At 51.4% G+C, this 18,904-nt stretch overlaps 1 protein-coding gene across 1 annotated transcript in view; it reads right to left on the bottom strand.

Moving 5' to 3' along the window:
* Nucleotides 1-18,904, bottom strand: part of LOC144950268 (fibronectin type III domain-containing protein 5b-like) — a 35,111-nt gene that overhangs the window by 11,121 nt on the left and 5,086 nt on the right. Inside the window, exons 2-3 of the mRNA XM_078880338.1 lie at nucleotides 9,770-9,885; nucleotides 7,037-7,334 (exon numbers count right to left, since the gene is read on the bottom strand). Of these exons, the coding sequence (XP_078736464.1) occupies nucleotides 7,037-7,334; nucleotides 9,770-9,885 (414 nt within the window). The remainder of the gene's footprint in view (nucleotides 1-7,036; nucleotides 7,335-9,769; nucleotides 9,886-18,904) is intronic.

Here is an 18,904-nt window from a genome sequence, read left to right as displayed (position 1 = left end):
ATCACTCGGGAGGGGGAAGTGATGTGTGGGACGAGTGGTGTGCACCCTGCAGGTAGTACTAATGGGTGTCCCTTGGATAATCGGGCATCTGGCAGAAGGAAGGAGGCGATGGCGAGGTGCGTTGGCCATCGACGGAATTGACTGTGACGGAATGTTCATCTTATATGTGATGCTCGTGTTGGGACACTGAAAAAAGAAACTCTGAGAACCCGGGATCTAGCCCTGAGGTGGGTCTTAAGATGTTGAGATATTAGAGACTCTGGTCCCGAGACTCAGTCTTAGATCAAGACACCCATCCTGAGACATGGTCTGAGCTCATGACACTGATCCTAAGACCCGATCTCAGTGCAAGACACTTATCCTGAGATCCGGTCTCAGCTAAAAGACAGATTCGGAAACACAGTCTTAAGATACCGATCCTGAGACCAGGTCTCAGCTGATGACACTGATCCTAAGACCCGATCTCAGTGCAAGACACTTATCCTGAGATCCGGTCTCAGCTAAAAGACAGATTCGGAAACACAGTCTTAAGATACCGATCCTGAGACCAGGTCTCAGCTCATGACACTGATCCTAAGACCCGATCTCAGCGCAAGACACGAATCCTGAGATCCGGTCTCAGCTAGAAGACAGATTCGGAAACACAGTCCTAAGATACCGATCCTGAGACCAGGTCTCAGCTCATGATACTGATCCTAAGACCCGATCTCAGCGGAAACACAGTTTAAGACGCCGATTCCGAGAGATTGAAACCACCCCATCTTCCTTAGCCAAATCACCAATATGACATTTCAAGCCGGGGGGGGGGAGGGTGGTTTCCACCCCACGATGATGAATTAGGGCCCGCGTTTGATCGATGGAACACACGACGCCATAAAAGCTTCCACCATAAATTATCACGAGGAAATATTGATGCAAAGCAATAAGCTAAAGTGCAGCGCTGTTTATATATCTGCACACACACATTGTATGTTCTGTCACCCTCGTCGCTCCTGCACGGTGCCAATTCGTAGAAGCGGCTTGGACGCTGACCCACATTTACGATTCCACGGCATCGCCGTGACTTACAACAATAGCGCCGTAGACAAACAACAACAATAACTATGGCACAGAGGTCGCAAACGGGTTTTGATTCATCTTCTTGGTTCTTTCGGTAAAGTCACGTAGAAGGGAAGTAATAAAGTAATACAAATAAAACATAATGAAATAATTCTCACGACGTTTCAGCCACAACGCAAGCAGCCGTCCTCAGGTGAAGACCAGGTCTGTCGGGGAGACAGCATCTTACCCGTACCCGTACCCGGCCGCACCAGGGTCGCAAACGGCTACCCGTACCCGTACCCGGCCGGGTACGGGTAGCCGGGTATCGGGTAGGGTATGGGTATCGGGTACCCGGTTGCGACCTCTGCTATGGCAGTGATGAGCGATAAACTTCGCAGCGGGGAATTCGGCGACCAACGTGAGCAGAGTCGGTTTAAAACGCGTTCGACTTTCGGGAGCAAACTCGAACATTTGGCTGTGTCGGGTGGTGGTGGGTTTCACGACACATTTATATTTACACGATCTAATCGCCCCTCCCCCCCCCCCGTAAAATAATAACCCCCCGTTGTTGTGGATAACACAAGGAGATAATTGTTTTTTGACCCTTATATCTGGCAACAAAACTTATTTTTTTTTTACGAGGAATCATGTTTGCATTGACCACAATACCCGCAGTCGGAATGCAAACAAAACACACAACTCTGATAATGTATGCACTGTCCTTGAAATTGATTGGTCCACACCCGAGACAGCTTTCCTTAGAGCCTAGTCTCACATGGTGTTGGACCAGATGACGCCAAAAGGCGCACAACTCAAAGACAATGCACCATCAGAGTATGAGAGCTCGGGGTGAAGCATTTACACCATTGGAACCTCCTTTGCCAATAGCAAAATATGATCATTGTTTTTTTACCCTTTTATCTGGCAACAAAACTGACACGACGAGAGCCGGGGGTGACTGTACGATGGTAGCCGGAGAGTGTAACACCTCGTGGTTGTACAGCAGTAGAGCGAACGGTGAATCCAGTCCTCAGCTCATCATCCCTCCCTCCCGGGGGGTCGATAAAATGAGTACCACTTTGTGAGACTGCTCTGGTGGCTCAGCAGTAGGGGGAGCGTCTCGCAGCAATCACTAAGGTGTGGGTGTTGACTCAGCTCATCATCCCTCCCTCCCGGGGGGGGGGGGGTCGATAAAATGAGTACCACTTTGTGAGACTGCTCTGGTGGCTCAGCAGTAGGGGGAGCGTCTCGCAGCAATCACTAAGGTGTGGGTGTTGACTCAGCTCATCATCCCTCCCTCCCGGGGGGTCGATAAAATTAGTACCACTTTGTGAGACTGCTCTGGTGGCTCAGCAGTAAGAGGGAGCGTCTCGCAGCAATCACTAAGGTGTGGGTGTTGACTCAGCTCATCATCCCTCCGGGGGGGGGGGGGGGGGTTGGTAAAACGAGTACCACTCTGCAAGGGCGGTTGTGCTATTGTTATCCTCGCCCCTGACATAGGAATGTGGAATTTACACCACTGGCTCAGGATGGCTGTGAACAGGATGAGCACCAATGCCCCAATGGCTCCTTCGAACAGGAAATGTGTTTGTTTTTTACTATCAGCACTCGCTGTGACGGTCCCACCTGATGACGGAGACTTGTGTTGCCTCCGAAACGTCGTGATTTTATTATTTTATTTTTATTAATTATTATTTCATTTTTTACCTACGTGACTTGCAGTCACGAAAGCTTCAAATCTAGAATTGCAATGGACTATTTCGTCGAAAAATAAATCGCTCGCCAAATTTTATCAACAGAACGGCCATGAGATCTGTCGGCTGGGCGCACGCTCAGGACAATCTCGGTGTGGTTCCGTGTGATGAGAGAGCGAAGCGAACAGTTGAGCGATGAGCGAGAGGGCGAGAGAGTGAGCGAGTGATTGAGCGAGCGTGGGAGAGAATGAAGGTAGCTGTATGACCCCCTCCCTGCCCGCCCTGCCACTGGGATTCCGGACACAGGGACTCATCATGACGGCAATTCGTCTCCGGATTAACACATTTCCATCCTGCACAGCTCACACACTCACTCGTGTGCTCACTCACTCATTCACTCGCTCACTCACTCACTCGTGTGCTCACTCACTCACTCGTGTGCTCACTCACTCGCTCACTCACTCACCCGTGTGCTCACTCACTCACTCGTGTGCTCACTCACTCACTCGCTCACTCACTCACTCGTGTGCTCACTTGCTCACTCACTCCCTCACTCATGTGCTCACTCACTCACTCGCTCACTCACTCACTCACTCGCTCACTCGCTCGTTCACTCGCTCACTCGCTCACTCACTCACTCACTCGTGTGCTCACTCACTCGCTCACTCATTCACTCGTGTGCTCACTCACTCACTCGTGTGCTCACTCACTCACTCGCTCACTCACTCGGATGCTCACTTTCCACATCGCTTGCACACTCGCTCCCCTGCTCGCTCTTATGCATATGCAATGACCAAATGACTCAGTCCCACACTCACCCTAATGGCCACTCACTTACCCTCTCACCACACCCACTCGCCCCAGTGACCCACTCACTAACACATATGAAGACAAAGACCAAGATCCCCCGTGTAGCTTTATCTTTGTTGATGAAAAGTGCCGTTAGCGAGCACCGATTAAGGCCGGCATGACACGCGAGAGGGTGACGGTCAGAATTGTACCCGTCCGCCTTCGTCTCCCCAATGATGATGTTTACACACCGCTACACTGGGCACTCATTTCAGGCCGAGTCAACCTAGAGGGTGGACCAGGCCCGGTTCAAATAACCATCACCGATGTTGGTGGCCGCGAGCGGGAATCGAACTCGGATCACAGCTGCACCACCACTCCCCACACAAACAAAGATGCCCCGTATAGCCTGAACAGACTGTTGGGGCAAGTGCGAGTAGCACCTATGAAGGCCGGCACGGCACACGAGGGGGTAGGTGGCCAGCACCACGCCCGGCCGCCTTTGTCTCCCCAGTGGCGATGTTTACGCACAGCACCAGCTACTCATTTGAGGCTGAGTCGACCTAGGGGAGGCCCAGGACCGTTTCAGATAATCGGCACTGGTGTTGGCCGTGTGCGGGAATCGAACTCGGGTCGCCGGGTTCATAGCGCAGCGCGCTAACCGCTGCACCACCGCTCCCCACACACACACGCACACTCAGACACACACGTCGTATGATATTTTTCTGATTCACAACTGGCTTTCCGCTAAAGATAAGACGAGAAGATACACAGATGGAGATAAATGCTGCCTCCTCGCGTCTGGAGTGATGCGGAGATGTTCGGACCGATAGAGACAGTCTGGAATCAAATAAATGATCGGTTTCATACACAGGCACTCAATCAACAACATTTGCAAACAATGCCCACTACGTATGTATAACCCACTATGTATGCAACTGTACACACTACATATATAAAATGGCCAATTTAAAAAGTACGTACAATATGCAATGATACCCATTCAATGTAATGCAAACTGTATACAATACCCACTATATAAGTTCATGTATCTCTGTTGAACTTCTTTTGTACCGTACATAGCCAAATGGGCTAAGTCAGAGATGTGTCCAACCTCATCAGCTTTTTGTAAGCTAAGCAGGCTTTCAGCCTGGGTAGTAAACTTTCCAACCTATTATTGGCTCAGGGATATGCATTGTATTGCAATCATGACTACGCTCATTTATCCCACAAACTTCCCGACTGATGTTCTTGGTTCTTTCGGTAAAGTCACATAGGAGGGAAATAATAAAATTATAAACATCAAACAATAATACATTCTCACGACGTTTTGATTGCAACACAAGCAATCATCATCTTGCTGTGCTTTTTTTCCCACCTGATGATGATTGCTTGTGTTACAATCGAAACGTCGTGAGAATCTTATTGTTTTATTTTTATCATTTGATTATTTCCCTTCTACGTGACTTTACCGAAAGAACCAAGAAAATGAATCCCTGCAGTCACGAAAGCTTTAAATCGAAATTTAAAATCCCGACTGAGTTTCACGACTCCTCTTTCAGGAGGGCGTTGCCAAGTCTCCGCTGGAACATGGTCCCGATCTTCCCCTCTTCTTTCCTTGCTGATGTAGATGCAGAGCATCAACTACAATCTTACATTCGGGTGCTCAGGCCAGATAATCGTGCCAGGAGCAGTGGAATTGTATCACTCCTTCGTATTTAAATTTCGATTTAAAGCTTTCGTGACTGCAGGGATTCATCTTCTTGGTTCTTTCGGTAAAGTCACGTAGAAGGGAAATAATAAAATAATAAAAATAAAACATGATAAAATAATTCTCACGACGTTTCGGCCACAACGCAATGACTGCTTGCGTTGTGGCCGAAACGTCGTCAGAATTATTTTACTATGTTTTATTTTAATTATTTTATTATTTCCCTTCTACGTGACTTTACCGAAAGAACCAAGAAGATCCTTCGTATTTGTGTATCGGGCATTGCATCGTCCTACGCTGTACGGTCTGTTCTGTATGACCAGAGTCAAACAACGGAGAGTTTTTAAATTTCGATTTGTGCATAGAGGTATCAGCATCTGCCATGCGGAGTGATGATTGCTGCTGCTGCGGCGGCGTGTGTGCGCGTGTCATCCCAAGAGAGCAACACGTGCGGTTTCATTTTTCAAAATCTGGAAAATTTGAACCGTGGGCCGGCACACGATGACCATCCGCCGTTGTTGAAAAGCGACCGCCTCCAACTAACCCAGCAGCGTCCCTTGACGAGCCTCCTACAATTTTACGGTAAACAAACAAAGATCCCCGGTATAGCCTGAGCAGACTGCAGGGGCAAGTGCTGTTAGCGAGCACCTATGAAGGCCGGCACGGCACGCGAGGGGGTGGGCGGCCAAGACCACGCCCGGCCGCCTTTGTCCCCCCAGTAGCGATGTTTAAACACCGCAGCAGGTACTCATTTGAGGCTGAGTCGACCTAGGGGAGGCCCAGGACCGGTTCAGATAATCGTCACTGGTGTTGGCAGTGAGCGGGAATCGAACTCGGGCCGCCATGTTCGTAGCGCAGCGTAGCGCTAACCGCTACACCACCGCTCCCCACAGTAAACACACACACACCCAGCACGGTATTAACCAGGGCGGGCGGGCGGATTCCAACCGCAAACCGACAAAGTGACAATTGCGCCACCGCTGGGCCACATCAGCTCGGCACCGACGCGCCGGTGGGGGGCAACAGCCCCCCCCCCCCCATCGTCTCCACCCTTCGTCATTGGTACCACCACCACCACCACACACACACACATCCCAACATTAACCACAACCACCACCACAACCACCACACACACATCACAACATTAACCACAACCATCACCACCACCACCACACACACATCACAACATTAACCACAACCACCACCACCACCACCACACATCACAACATTAACCACAACCACCACCACCACCACCACACATCACAACATTAACCACAACCATCACCACCACCACCACACACACATCACAACATTAACCACAACCATCACCACCACCACCACACACACACACATATCCCAACATTATCCAAAACAACCACCACCACCACCACACACACATCCCAACATTAACCACAACCACCACCACCACCACCACACATCACAACATTAACCACAACCACCACCACCACCACCACACACACATCACAACATTAACCACAACCATCACCACCACCACCACACACACACACATATCCCAACATTATCCAAAACAACCACCACCACCACCACACACACATCACAACATTAACCACAACCACCACCACCACCACACACACACATCCCAACATTAACCACAACCACCACCACCACACACACATATCCCAACATTATCCAAAACAACCACCACCACCACACACACACATCCCAACATTAACCACAACCACCACCACCTCACACACACATCCCAACATCAACAACAACCACCACCACCACCTCCTGTCCGCATGCCCCGGTCACCCACCTCCTCCGTGCGCCGAAAGCGACGTCGCCACAGACAGCGACGACGACGACGGTGACGATGAAGACGATCGTGACGACGATGAGTTGTTGTTGTTGTTGTTGTCGCGCTGCTCGTCGCTGTCCCCCTCCGGGGGGGTGCTGAAGCGCAGGCCGGGGCTGGGCTCGCTGGCCGCCCCCGCGCGGCCCAGCGCCTGCACGGCCACCACGTAGTCACTGGCGCCCTCGAGGCCCCACAGGAGGCACGAGCGCGCCGTCGTGTTCACCTCGGTGATGAAGCGCTGGCGCGCACCCGGGCGCTTCTGCGGGGGACACGCGGTGACACGTGACACGGTGAGACTGTGACATGGCAAGGTGACACGGTGAGACAGTGACATGGCAAGGTGACACGGTGACACAGTGACATGGCACGGTGACACGGTGAGACAGTGACATGGCAAGGTGACACGGTGAGACAGTGACATGGCAAGGTGATACGGTGACACGGTGACATGGCAAGGTGACACAGTGAGACAGTGACATGGCAAGGTGATACGGTGACACAGTGACATGGCACGGTGACACGGTGAGACAATGACATGGCAAGGTGACACGGTGAGATAGTGACATGGCAAGGTGACACGGTGACACGGTGACATGGCAAGGTGACACGGTGAGACAGTGACATGGCAAGGTGACACGGTGACACGGTGACACAGTGACATGGCAAGGTGACACGGTGACACAGTGACACAGTGACATGGCAAGGTGACACGGTGACACAGTGACATGGCACGGTGACACGGTGACACGGTGAGACAGTGACATGGCAAGGTGACACGGTGACACAGTGACACGGTGACATGGCAAGGTGACACAGTGACACGTTGACACAGTGACATGGCAAGGTGACACGGTGACGCGGTGACACAGTGACATGGCAAAGTGACACGGTGACACGGTGACACAGACAGCAAGACACGTGAGCCGTGACACGGGGACACACACAGCGTGCATCGTAGTCGGGGCCGACGTCGCTGCTGCTGCTGCTGCTGCCGCCGTGTGTGTGTGTGACCCGAACCGAACAATTCGCAAGCAAATTTTTTTTTGCCCCTTCAAAACACGTGGGCCCCTGACGCCTGCACACGAATGGGCCTCCTCTTTGCGAATCACGTCACGGGATCTTTGCCGTGCACAGTGAGCGAAGCAGAACGCACGCGACAGTCGCATTTTCACGATTAATACACGTGTAATGCGGGCGTAAACGGCCTCGCGGATATGACGTAACTGGGGGAGGGGTTAGGTCACGTGGGGGAGAAGGGAAAGCTCTTAAGGGCGGTAACCGGAAGAGACGGGGGGGAGAGTGTAAGAATAAAGACGAGAGGAGGCCACGCAGGGCAGAGGGTGGAGAGTGGCGCGATCGCCACACGACGGGACTCGGCACCGTTGGCCAGCGGTGTCCGGGCACGGGGGAACCAGAGGGCAGCGGTGGGGCTGCAGAGAGAGCAGCTGGGAGACTGCACAAAGGCGGAGAGGCTGAGAGGAGAGCCAGCAGCGGAGCTGCACCGGGAGCGAGGAGAAAAGGCTACGTGAGCGACGGCAGCTGCCAAGCTGCCGAGCGGGAGATGGAGAAGACTCTGAGCGAGGGCCGTGTGGGGCAAAGTTGTAAAAAACCCAAATAAAGGACAACGGAGACAGACACAGTGAAAGAGTCCTTTATTACACACGCGCGCTATTAAATCGGGGCGGCCCACTGGACCGAACTGTAAACCCTCACGACCGCTGGGCCGCATGACCACCCTACAGTAACGAGAACGTCAACAAATGGTAACGCTGCGGGACCACAGCCGAGGAGCGGTGGAGGCGGCAGCGCCAAATCCCCCCTCCCCACAAAGCTCTGCGATCCCCTACATATGAAGGTGTTACCGGCCAATGACTGGGTGTTTACGCGTGGGAAGAAACGAGCAAGGGGGCAACACGCGACCCCATGCAGACGGCATAGGTGGAGTCCACGGTTTCTGCTGTACCACCCCCGCCCTCGAATCGGAGCGCTTCACGACAACATTGGCGCGTGTGTGTGTGCGTGTGTGTGGTGTGTGTGTGGTGTGTGTGTGTGGTGTGTGTGTGTGGTGTGTGTGTGTGTGGTGTGTGTGTGGTGTGTGTGTGTGGTGTGTGTGTGTGGTGTGTGTGTGTGGTGTGTGTGTGGTGTGTGTGTGTGGTGTGTGTGTGTGGTGTGTGTGTGTGTGGTGTGTGTGTGTGGTGTGTGTGTGTGGTGTGTGTGTGTGGTGTGTGTGTGTGGTGTGTGTGTGGTGTGTGTGTGGTGTGTGTGTGTGGTGTGTGTGTGTGGTGTGTGTGTGTGTGGTGTGTGTGTGTGGTGTGTGTGTGTGGTGTGTGTGTGGTGTGTGTGTGTGGTGTGTGTGTGTGGTGTGTGTGTGTGGTGTGTGTGTGGTGTGTGTGTGTGTGGGGAGCGGTAGTAGAGCAGTCGGCATGCTGCGTTAACCGGTCCTGGAGCTCCCCTAGGTCGACTCAGCTTCAATTGAGCACCTGGCGCGGTGTGTAAACATCGCCACTGCCAGTACGCAGTACCGGTCACCCGCCCCTCTTCGTGTGCAGTGCCCGCCTTCATAGGTGCTCGCTAGCAGCACTTGCCCCAGCAGTCTGTTGAGGCTATACGGAGGGATCTTTGTCTTTGTCTATGCGTGTGTGATCCACCAATCCCCCCGCTCCGTGAACCCGCTGGCGACGTGACGATGCCCACCTGCTGCGAGATGGCGTAACCGATGACGGAGTCTCCGTCCGCGACGTCCCAGGACACGATCACGGAGGAGGCACGCACGGCGCTCACCGACACGTTCACCGGCGGTGGGGGCCGGTCTGGGTGGAGAGGAGGGGGAGAGCACAGGGAGGTGGAGTGCGGTTTGTTGCTGGCCGCTTGACGTTGTGTGGACCATGGGAACCTGTGTAAAACAATTACGTTCTCGGATTTTGGATGGCCATCGAACAAAGCGTCACTTTCAGATAGACGGCCGTCTGGAACGCTCTCTTCCTTCAGTTCACCCCCTTGAATCGCTCTTCTAGCGCTGCCGTGTTCCAGTGATTATCACTCGTTGATTCCTCTACCCGTTGTCGAGCACTCGGTCTGTACAGGACACCGTTTGGTCAACCACCACACTGCAGGTCACAACAATTCACTTCGCCAAACTCACTCACCCACCCACTCACCCACTCACTCACTCACCCACCCACCCACTCACTCACCCACCCACCCACTTACTCACTCAAACCACCCACCCACTCGCTCACTCACTCACCCACCCACTCACCCACTCACTCACTCACCCACCCACTCACTCACCCACCCACCCACTCACTCACCCACTCACTCACTCACCCAGCCACTCACCCACCCACTAAAAACGTTGTAATTGTTTATTCTTTAAGTTAATATTGTAGATATCATTATACTGGTAGAAACCTCCTGGCTACACCAGCCCACAGGGGATTATTGTGTCCGTCCGTCGTGCAGGGAGGGGCTGGGTGGGGAGGGGCTGGGTGGGGAGGGTGTGGCTGGGTGGGGGGTGTGAGGGGTGGGGAGGGTGGGGAGGGGCTGGAATGTGTTTATTCATATAAAATTTCCTTCTTCCTTTACAAATCCCTGAACGAATTTCGACAACAAAACAGAATCGATGAATATGCATAAATTACAAACCTGTAATCTTAAACAAAAACGTCCTAAATTCATTTCAAGAGAATGCGTGCGTCGTACCCAGCCGGGTACGGGTAGGGTACGGGTACGGCCGGGTACGGGTACCCGTTTGCGACCCTGGTGCGGCCGTGTACGGGTACGGGTAAGGAATCAAAACCCGTTTGCGACCTCTGATTTGGGCCCTATTGTTCACGTGGCGAAGCTTTCTAATTGGCTGTGTCGGACGGTGGCGGGTTTAAGACACATTTATATTTACACGATCTAACCCACAAACCTTGATGATAAATATGCTCTTCTTGGTTCTTTCGGTAAAGTCACGTAGAAGGGAAATAATAAAATAATAAAAATAAAACATAATAAAATTCTCACGACGTTTTGATTGCAACACAAGCAATCGTCATCTTGCTGTGGTTTTTTCACACCTGATGATGATTGCTTGTGTTGCGATCGAAACTTCGTGAGAATTTTATTGTTTTATTTTTATCATTATATTATTTCCCTTCTACGTGACTTTACCGAAAGAACCAAGAAGATGAATCCCTGCAGTCACGAAAGCTTTAAATCGAAATATAAATAAGCTCTTTTTATTCTATGGTTCCTTCGGTAAAGTCACGTAGATAGAAAAAAATACAATAAAATAATACAAAATAATGTGAATACAAATATCACGACGCTTCGATCGCAACGCAAGCGGTCTTTATCATTGCGTTGCGATCGAAACGTCGTGATCATTTTTATTCACTTTATTTTTCATTATTTTATTGTTATTTTTTCTATCTACGCGACTTTACCGAAAGAACATTGGAATATGAATCCCTGCAGTCGCGAAAGTTTTAAGTCAAAATATGTAGCTCTTTTGTAAGGGCGACTCGGCCGGCAGACAACATCAAAGCATTCCACACAAATGACAGATGTCTGTTTAAAAAAATACGGCAAAGTAGTAGCCCTCGTGTATAGTACGAATGGAAGAAAGAAAAACACACGTTGATTGTTACACACCTGTGATGTGATGCCTGAACCACGAGATTAAGAATCGATGTTTACAGAGGAGGGCGCGTGGCTTACAGATCAGAGCGCTGAGCTGGAGCCACTGAGAGCCGGGGATTTAAAGCGAGTCCTCCTCAAGTCGACTAATTTGATGGGCTCAGCATGGTCCACCAGTGACTCACTCACGCAGAGGCCCATAGACTCACGCAGAGACCCACAGACTCACGCAGAGACCCATAGACTCACGCAGAGGCCCATAGACTCACGCAGAGACCCACAGACTCACACAGAGACCCATAGACTCACACAGAGACCCACAGACTTACACAGAGACCCATAGGCTCATACAAATACCCATAGACTCACGCAGAGACCCACAGACTTACACAGAGACCCATAGGCTCACACAGAGACCCATAGACTTACACAGAGACCCCATAGGCTCACGCAGAGACCCACAGGCTCACGCAGAGACCCATAGACTCACACAGAGACCCACAGACTCACGCAGAGACCCATAGACTCACGCAGAGACCCATAGGCTCACACAGAGACCCATAGACTCACGCAGAGACCCATAGGCTCACACAGAGACCCACAGACTCACGCAGAGACCCATAGACTCACACAGAGACCCATAGGCTCACGCAGAGACCCATAGACTCACACAGAGACCCATAGACTCACACAGAGAACCATAGACTCACGCAGAGACCCACAGACTCACGCAGAGACCCATAGACTTACGCAGAGACCCATAGGCTCACACAGAGACCCGTAGACTCACACAGAGACTCATAGACTCACGCAAGACCCATAGACTCACGCAAAGACCCATAGACTAACGCAGAGAGCCATAGACTCATGTAGAAACGCATAGACTCATGCAGAGACCCATAGGCGCATACAGAGACCCATAGGCTCACACAGAGACCCACAGACTCACGCAGAGACCCATAGACTCACGCAGAGACCCATAGGCTCACGCAGAGACCCATAGACTCACGCAGAGACCCATAGACTCACGCAGAGACCCATAGGCTCACGCAGAGACCCATAGACTCACACAGAGACCCATAGACTCACGCAGATATCCATAGACTCACGCAGAGATTCATAGACTCACGCAGAGACCCATAGGCTCACGCAGAGACCCATAGACTCACGCAGAGACCCATAGACTCACGCAGAGACCCATAGACTCACGCAGATACCCATAGACTCACGCAGAGATCCATAGACTCACGCAGAGATCCATAGACTCACGCAAAGACCCATAGACTCACGCAGAGACCCATAGGCTCACGCAGAGATCCATAGACTCACGCAGAGACCCATAGGCTCACGCAGAGACCCATAGACTCATACAGAGACCCATAGACTCACGCAGAGACCCATATACTCACGCAGAGACCCATAGACTCACGCAGAGATCCATAGACTCACGCAGAGACCCATAGACTCACGTAGAGACCCATAGACTCACGCAGAGATCCATAAACTCACGCAGAGACCCATAGGCTCACACAGAGACCCATAGACTCACGTAGAGACCCATAGACTCACGCAGAGATCCATAGACTCACGCAGATACCCATAGACTCACACAGAGATCCATAGACTCACGCAGAGACCCATAGACTCACGCAGAGACCCATAGGCTCACGCAGAGATCCATAGACTCACGCAGAGACCCATAGGCTCACGCAGAGACCCATAGACTCACACAGAGACCCATAGACTCACGCAGAGACCCATATACTCACGCAGAGACCCATAGGCTCACGTAGAGACCCATAGGCTCACGCAGAGACCCATAGACTCACGCAGAGACCCATATACTCACGCAGAGACCCATAGGCTCACGTAGAGACCCATAGGCTCACACAGAGACCCATAGACTCACGCAGAGACCCATAGACTCACGCAGAGATCCATAGACTCACGCAGAGACCCATAGACTCACGTAGAGACCCATAGGCTCACGCAGAGACTCATAGACTCACGCAGAGACCCATAGGCTCACGTAGAGACCCGTAGACTCACACAGAGACCCATAGGCTCACGTAGAGACCCGTAGACTCACACAGAGACCCATAGACTCACACAGAGACCCATAGACTCACGCAGAGACCCATATACTCACGCAGAGACCCATAGGCTCACGCAGAGACCCATAGACTCACACAGAGACCCATAGACTCACGCAGAGACCCATAGGCTCACGCAGAGACCCATAGACTCACACAGAGACCCATAGACTCACGCCGAGACCCATAGGCTCATACAGAAACCCATAGACTCACACAGAGACCCATAGACTCACGCAGAGACCCATAGGCTCACGCAGAGACCCATAAACTCACACAGAGACCCATAGACTCACGCAGAGACCCATAGGCTCATACAGAGAACCATAGACTCACGCAGAGACCCACAGACTCACGCAGAGACCCATAGACTTACGCAGAGACCCATAGGCTCACATAGAGACCCGTAGACTCACACAGAGACTCATAGACTCACGCAAGACCCATAGACTCACGCAAAGACCCATAGACTCACGCAGAGAGCCATAGACTCATGTAGAAACGCATAGACTCATGCAGAGACCCATAGGCGCATACAGAGACCCATAGACTCACGCAAAGACCCATAGACTCACGCAGAGACCCATAGACTCACACAGAGACCCATAGACTTACGCAGAGACCTATAGGCTCATACAAAGACCCATAGACTCACACAGAGACCCACAGGCTCACGCAGAGACCCATAGACTCACGTAGAGACCCATAGACTCACGCAGAGACCCATAGACTCACACAGAGACCCATTGACTTACGCAGAGACCTATAGGCTCATACAGAGACCCATAGACTCACACAGAGACCCACAGACTCACGCAGAGACCCATAGACTCACGCAGAGACCCATAGACTCACGCAGAGACCCATAGGCTCATACAGAGACCCATAGACTCACACAGAGACCCACAGACTCACGCAGAGACCCATAGGCTCACACAGAGACCCATAGACTCACACAGAGACCCATAGGCTCACACAGAGACCCATAGGCTCACCCAGAGACCCATAGACTTACACAGAGACCCATAGGCTCACACAGAGACCCATAGACTCACGCAGAGACCCATAGGCTCACCCAGAGACCCATAGACTCACACAGAGACCCACAGACTCACGCAGAGACCCATAGGCTCACGCAGAGACCCATAGGCTCACGCAGAGACCCATAGACTCACACAGAGACCCATAGACTCACGCAGAGACCCATAGACTCACGCAGAGATCCATAGACTCACGCAGAGACCCATAGACTCACGTAGAGACCCATAGACTCACGCAGAGATCCATAAACTCACGCAGAGACCCATAGGCTCACACAGAGACCCATAGACTCACGTAGAGACCCATAGACTCACGCAGAGATCCATAGACTCACGCAGATACCCATAGACTCACACAGAGATCCATAGACTCACGCAGAGACCCATAGACTCACGCAGAGACCCATAGGCTCACGCAGAGATCCATAGACTCACGCAGAGACCCATAGGCTCACGCAGAGACCCATAGACTCACACAGAGACCCATAGACTCACGCAGAGACCCATATACTCACGCAGAGACCCATAGGCTCACGTAGAGACCCATAGGCTCACGCAGAGACCCATAGACTCACGCAGAGACCCATATACTCACGCAGAGACCCATAGGCTCACGTAGAGACCCATAGGCTCACACAGAGACCCATAGACTCACGCAGAGACCCATAGACTCACGCAGAGATCCATAGACTCACGCAGAGACCCATAGACTCACGTAGAGACCCATAGGCTCACGCAGAGACCCATAGACTCACGCAGAGACCCATAGGCTCACGCAGAGACCCATAGACTCACGCAGAGAACCATAGACTCACGCAGAGACCCATAGACTCACGCAGAGACCCATAGGCTCACGCAGAGACCCATAGGCTCACGCAGAGACCCATAGACTCACACAGAGACCCATAGACTCACACAGAGACCCATAGATTCACGCAGAGACCCATATACTCACGCAGAGACCCATAGGCTCACGCAGAGACCCATAGACTCACGCAGAGACCCATAAACTCACACAGAGACCCATAGACTCACACAGAGACCCATAGACTCACGCAGAGACCCATATACTCACGCAGAGACCCATAGGCTCACGCAGAGACCCATAGACTCACACAGAGACCCATAGACTCACACAGAGACCCATAGACTCACACAGAGACCCATAGACTCACGCAGAAACCCATAGACTCACGCAGAGACCCATATACTCACGCAGAGACCCATAGGCTCACGCAGAGACCCATAGACTCACGCAGAGACCCATAGGCTCATACAGAGACCCATAGACTCACACAGAGACCCATAGACTAACGCAGAGACCCATAGGCTCACGCAGAGACCCATAGACTCACACAGAGACCCATAGACTCACGCAGAGACCCATAGGCTCATACAGAGAACCATAGACTCACGTAGAGACCCATAGGCTCACGTTGAGACCCATAGGCTCACGCAGAGACTCATAGACTCACGCAGAGACCCATAGGCTCACGTAGAGACCCGTAGACTCACACAGAGACCCATAGACTCACACAGAGACCCATAGACTCACGCAGAGACCCATATACTCACGCAGAGACCCATAGGCTCACGCAGAGACCCATAGACTCACACAGAGACCCATAGACTCACGCAGAGACCCATAGGCTCACGCAGAGACCCATAGACTCACACAGAGACCCATAGACTCACGCCGAGACCCATAGGCTCATACAGAAACCCATAGACTCACACAGAGACCCATAGACTCACGCAGAGACCCATAGGCTCACGCAGAGACCCATAAACTCACACAGAGACCCATAGACTCACGCAGAGACCCATAGGCTCATACAGAGAACCATAGACTCACGCAGAGACCCACAGACTCACGCAGAGACCCATAGACTTACGCAGAGACCCATAGGCTCACATAGAGACCCGTAGACTCACACAGAGACTCATAGACTCACGCAAGACCCATAGACTCACGCAAAGACCCATAGACTCACGCAGAGAGCCATAGACTCATGTAGAAACGCATAGACTCATGCAGAGACCCATAGGCGCATACAGAGACCCATAGACTCACGCAAAGACCCATAGACTCACGCAGAGACCCATAGACTCACACAGAGACCCATAGACTTACGCAGAGACCTATAGGCTCATACAGAGACCCATAGACTCACACAGAGACCCACAGGCTCACGCAGAGACCCATAGACTCACGTAGAGACCCATAGACTCACGCAGAGACCCATAGACTCACACAGAGACCCATTGACTTACGCAGAGACCTATAGGCTCATACAGAGACCCATAGACTCACACAGAGACCCACAGACTCACGCAGAGACCCATAGACTCACGCAGAGACCCATAGACTCACGCAGAGACCCATAGGCTCATACAGAGACCCATAGACTCACACAGAGACCCACAGACTCACGCAGAGACCCATAGGCTCACACAGAGACCCATAGACTCACACAGAGACCCATAGGCTCACACAGAGACCCATAGGCTCACCCAGAGACCCATAGACTTACACAGAGACCCATAGGCTCACACAGAGACCCATAGACTCACGCAGAGACCCATAGGCTCACCCAGAGACCCATAGACTCACACAGAGACCCACAGACTCACGCAGAGACCCATAGGCTCACGCAGAGACCCATAGGCTCACGCAGAGACCCATAGACTCACACAGAGACCCATAGACTCACGCAGAGACCCATAGACTTACACAGAGACCCATAGGCTCACACAAAGACCCATAGACTCACGCAGAGACCCATAGGCTCACCCAGAGACCCATAGACTCACGCAGAGACTCATAGATGCACGCAGAGACCCATAGCCTCGCACAAAGACCAAGAGACTGGCATAACGACCCATTGATTAAACCTGGTTCTCCAAGTTCAGAATTTGTATATAAACTAGAGGAATCCGATGGATGGTAAAGCTCTTTTTCACAGATGTCCAGTAATTGATGGGCTCAGCAGGGTCACCAATGACTGCAGAAAAAAAACCCATCGTATGAAATTTGTTAGCGCACTTAATTAGACTGAGAATTAAAAAAAAAAAATCCAGAAAGTGCAGCCCTCGACAATGTATGTGTATACCAAAGGTTCACTTGAAGGTTTCCAAAAACACTGCTCTGCAATCAAAATATGATAATTGGTTTTTTACCCTTTTATCTGGCAACAAAACAGTGTTGTTGGCAGATAAAAGGGTAAAAAAAACAATTATCATATTTTTTCTTCTGGCAAATGAGGTTCCAATGGTGTAAATGCTTACCCCGAGCTCTCATACTCTGATGGTGCATTGTCTTTGAGTTGTGTGTCTTTTGGCGTCATATGGTCCAACACCATGTGAGACTTAGGCTCTAAGGAAAGCTGTCTCGGGTGTGGACCAATCAACTTCAAGGACAATGCATACATTATCAGAGTTGTGTTTTTTGTTTGCATTATGACTGCAGGTATTGTGGTCTATGCAAACATGACTCCTTGTTTAACACGTAGGCTTTCGCGGCCAATATTATTCATAATCAACGTTTTTGGATTTAGATCGCGTTATTTATAAATGTGTCGTAACCCTCCACCACCCGACACGGCCAATCAGCAAAAAAGTGTCACGTTGACAAAAGACAAAATAGTTCACTGCTTTAGCCCACCGGTGTGTTGAAGCGTGAAACTACAACATTTACAATTTTTGAGTACTGTACGACGTTTCGCTGGTAATTGCTCAATGATGCTGGATGCAATTACCAGCGAAACGTCGTACTCAAAAATTGTAAATGTTGTGGTTTCACGCTTCAACACACCGGTGGGCTAAAGCAGTGAACTATTTGTCTTTTGTCAACGTGACACTTTTTTACTGATTGGCCGTGTCGGGTGGTGGAGGGTTACGACACATTTATAAATAACGCGATCTAAACCCAAAAACGTTGATTATGAATGACTCCTTGTAAAAAAAAGGTGTCAGTTTTGTTGCCAGATAAAAGGGTAAACAACCAATTATCACTGCTCTGCAATATCCACTTCCGTGGGCGACTTTACGTACCCCAGAGCGTCACGTGA

This window comes from Lampetra fluviatilis, chromosome 57 (assembly GCF_964198595.1).
Source record: "Lampetra fluviatilis chromosome 57, kcLamFluv1.1, whole genome shotgun sequence".
NCBI classification, from domain to species: Eukaryota; Metazoa; Chordata; class Hyperoartia; order Petromyzontiformes; family Petromyzontidae; genus Lampetra; species Lampetra fluviatilis.
This window is presented reverse-complemented; position numbering and strand designations above follow the sequence as displayed.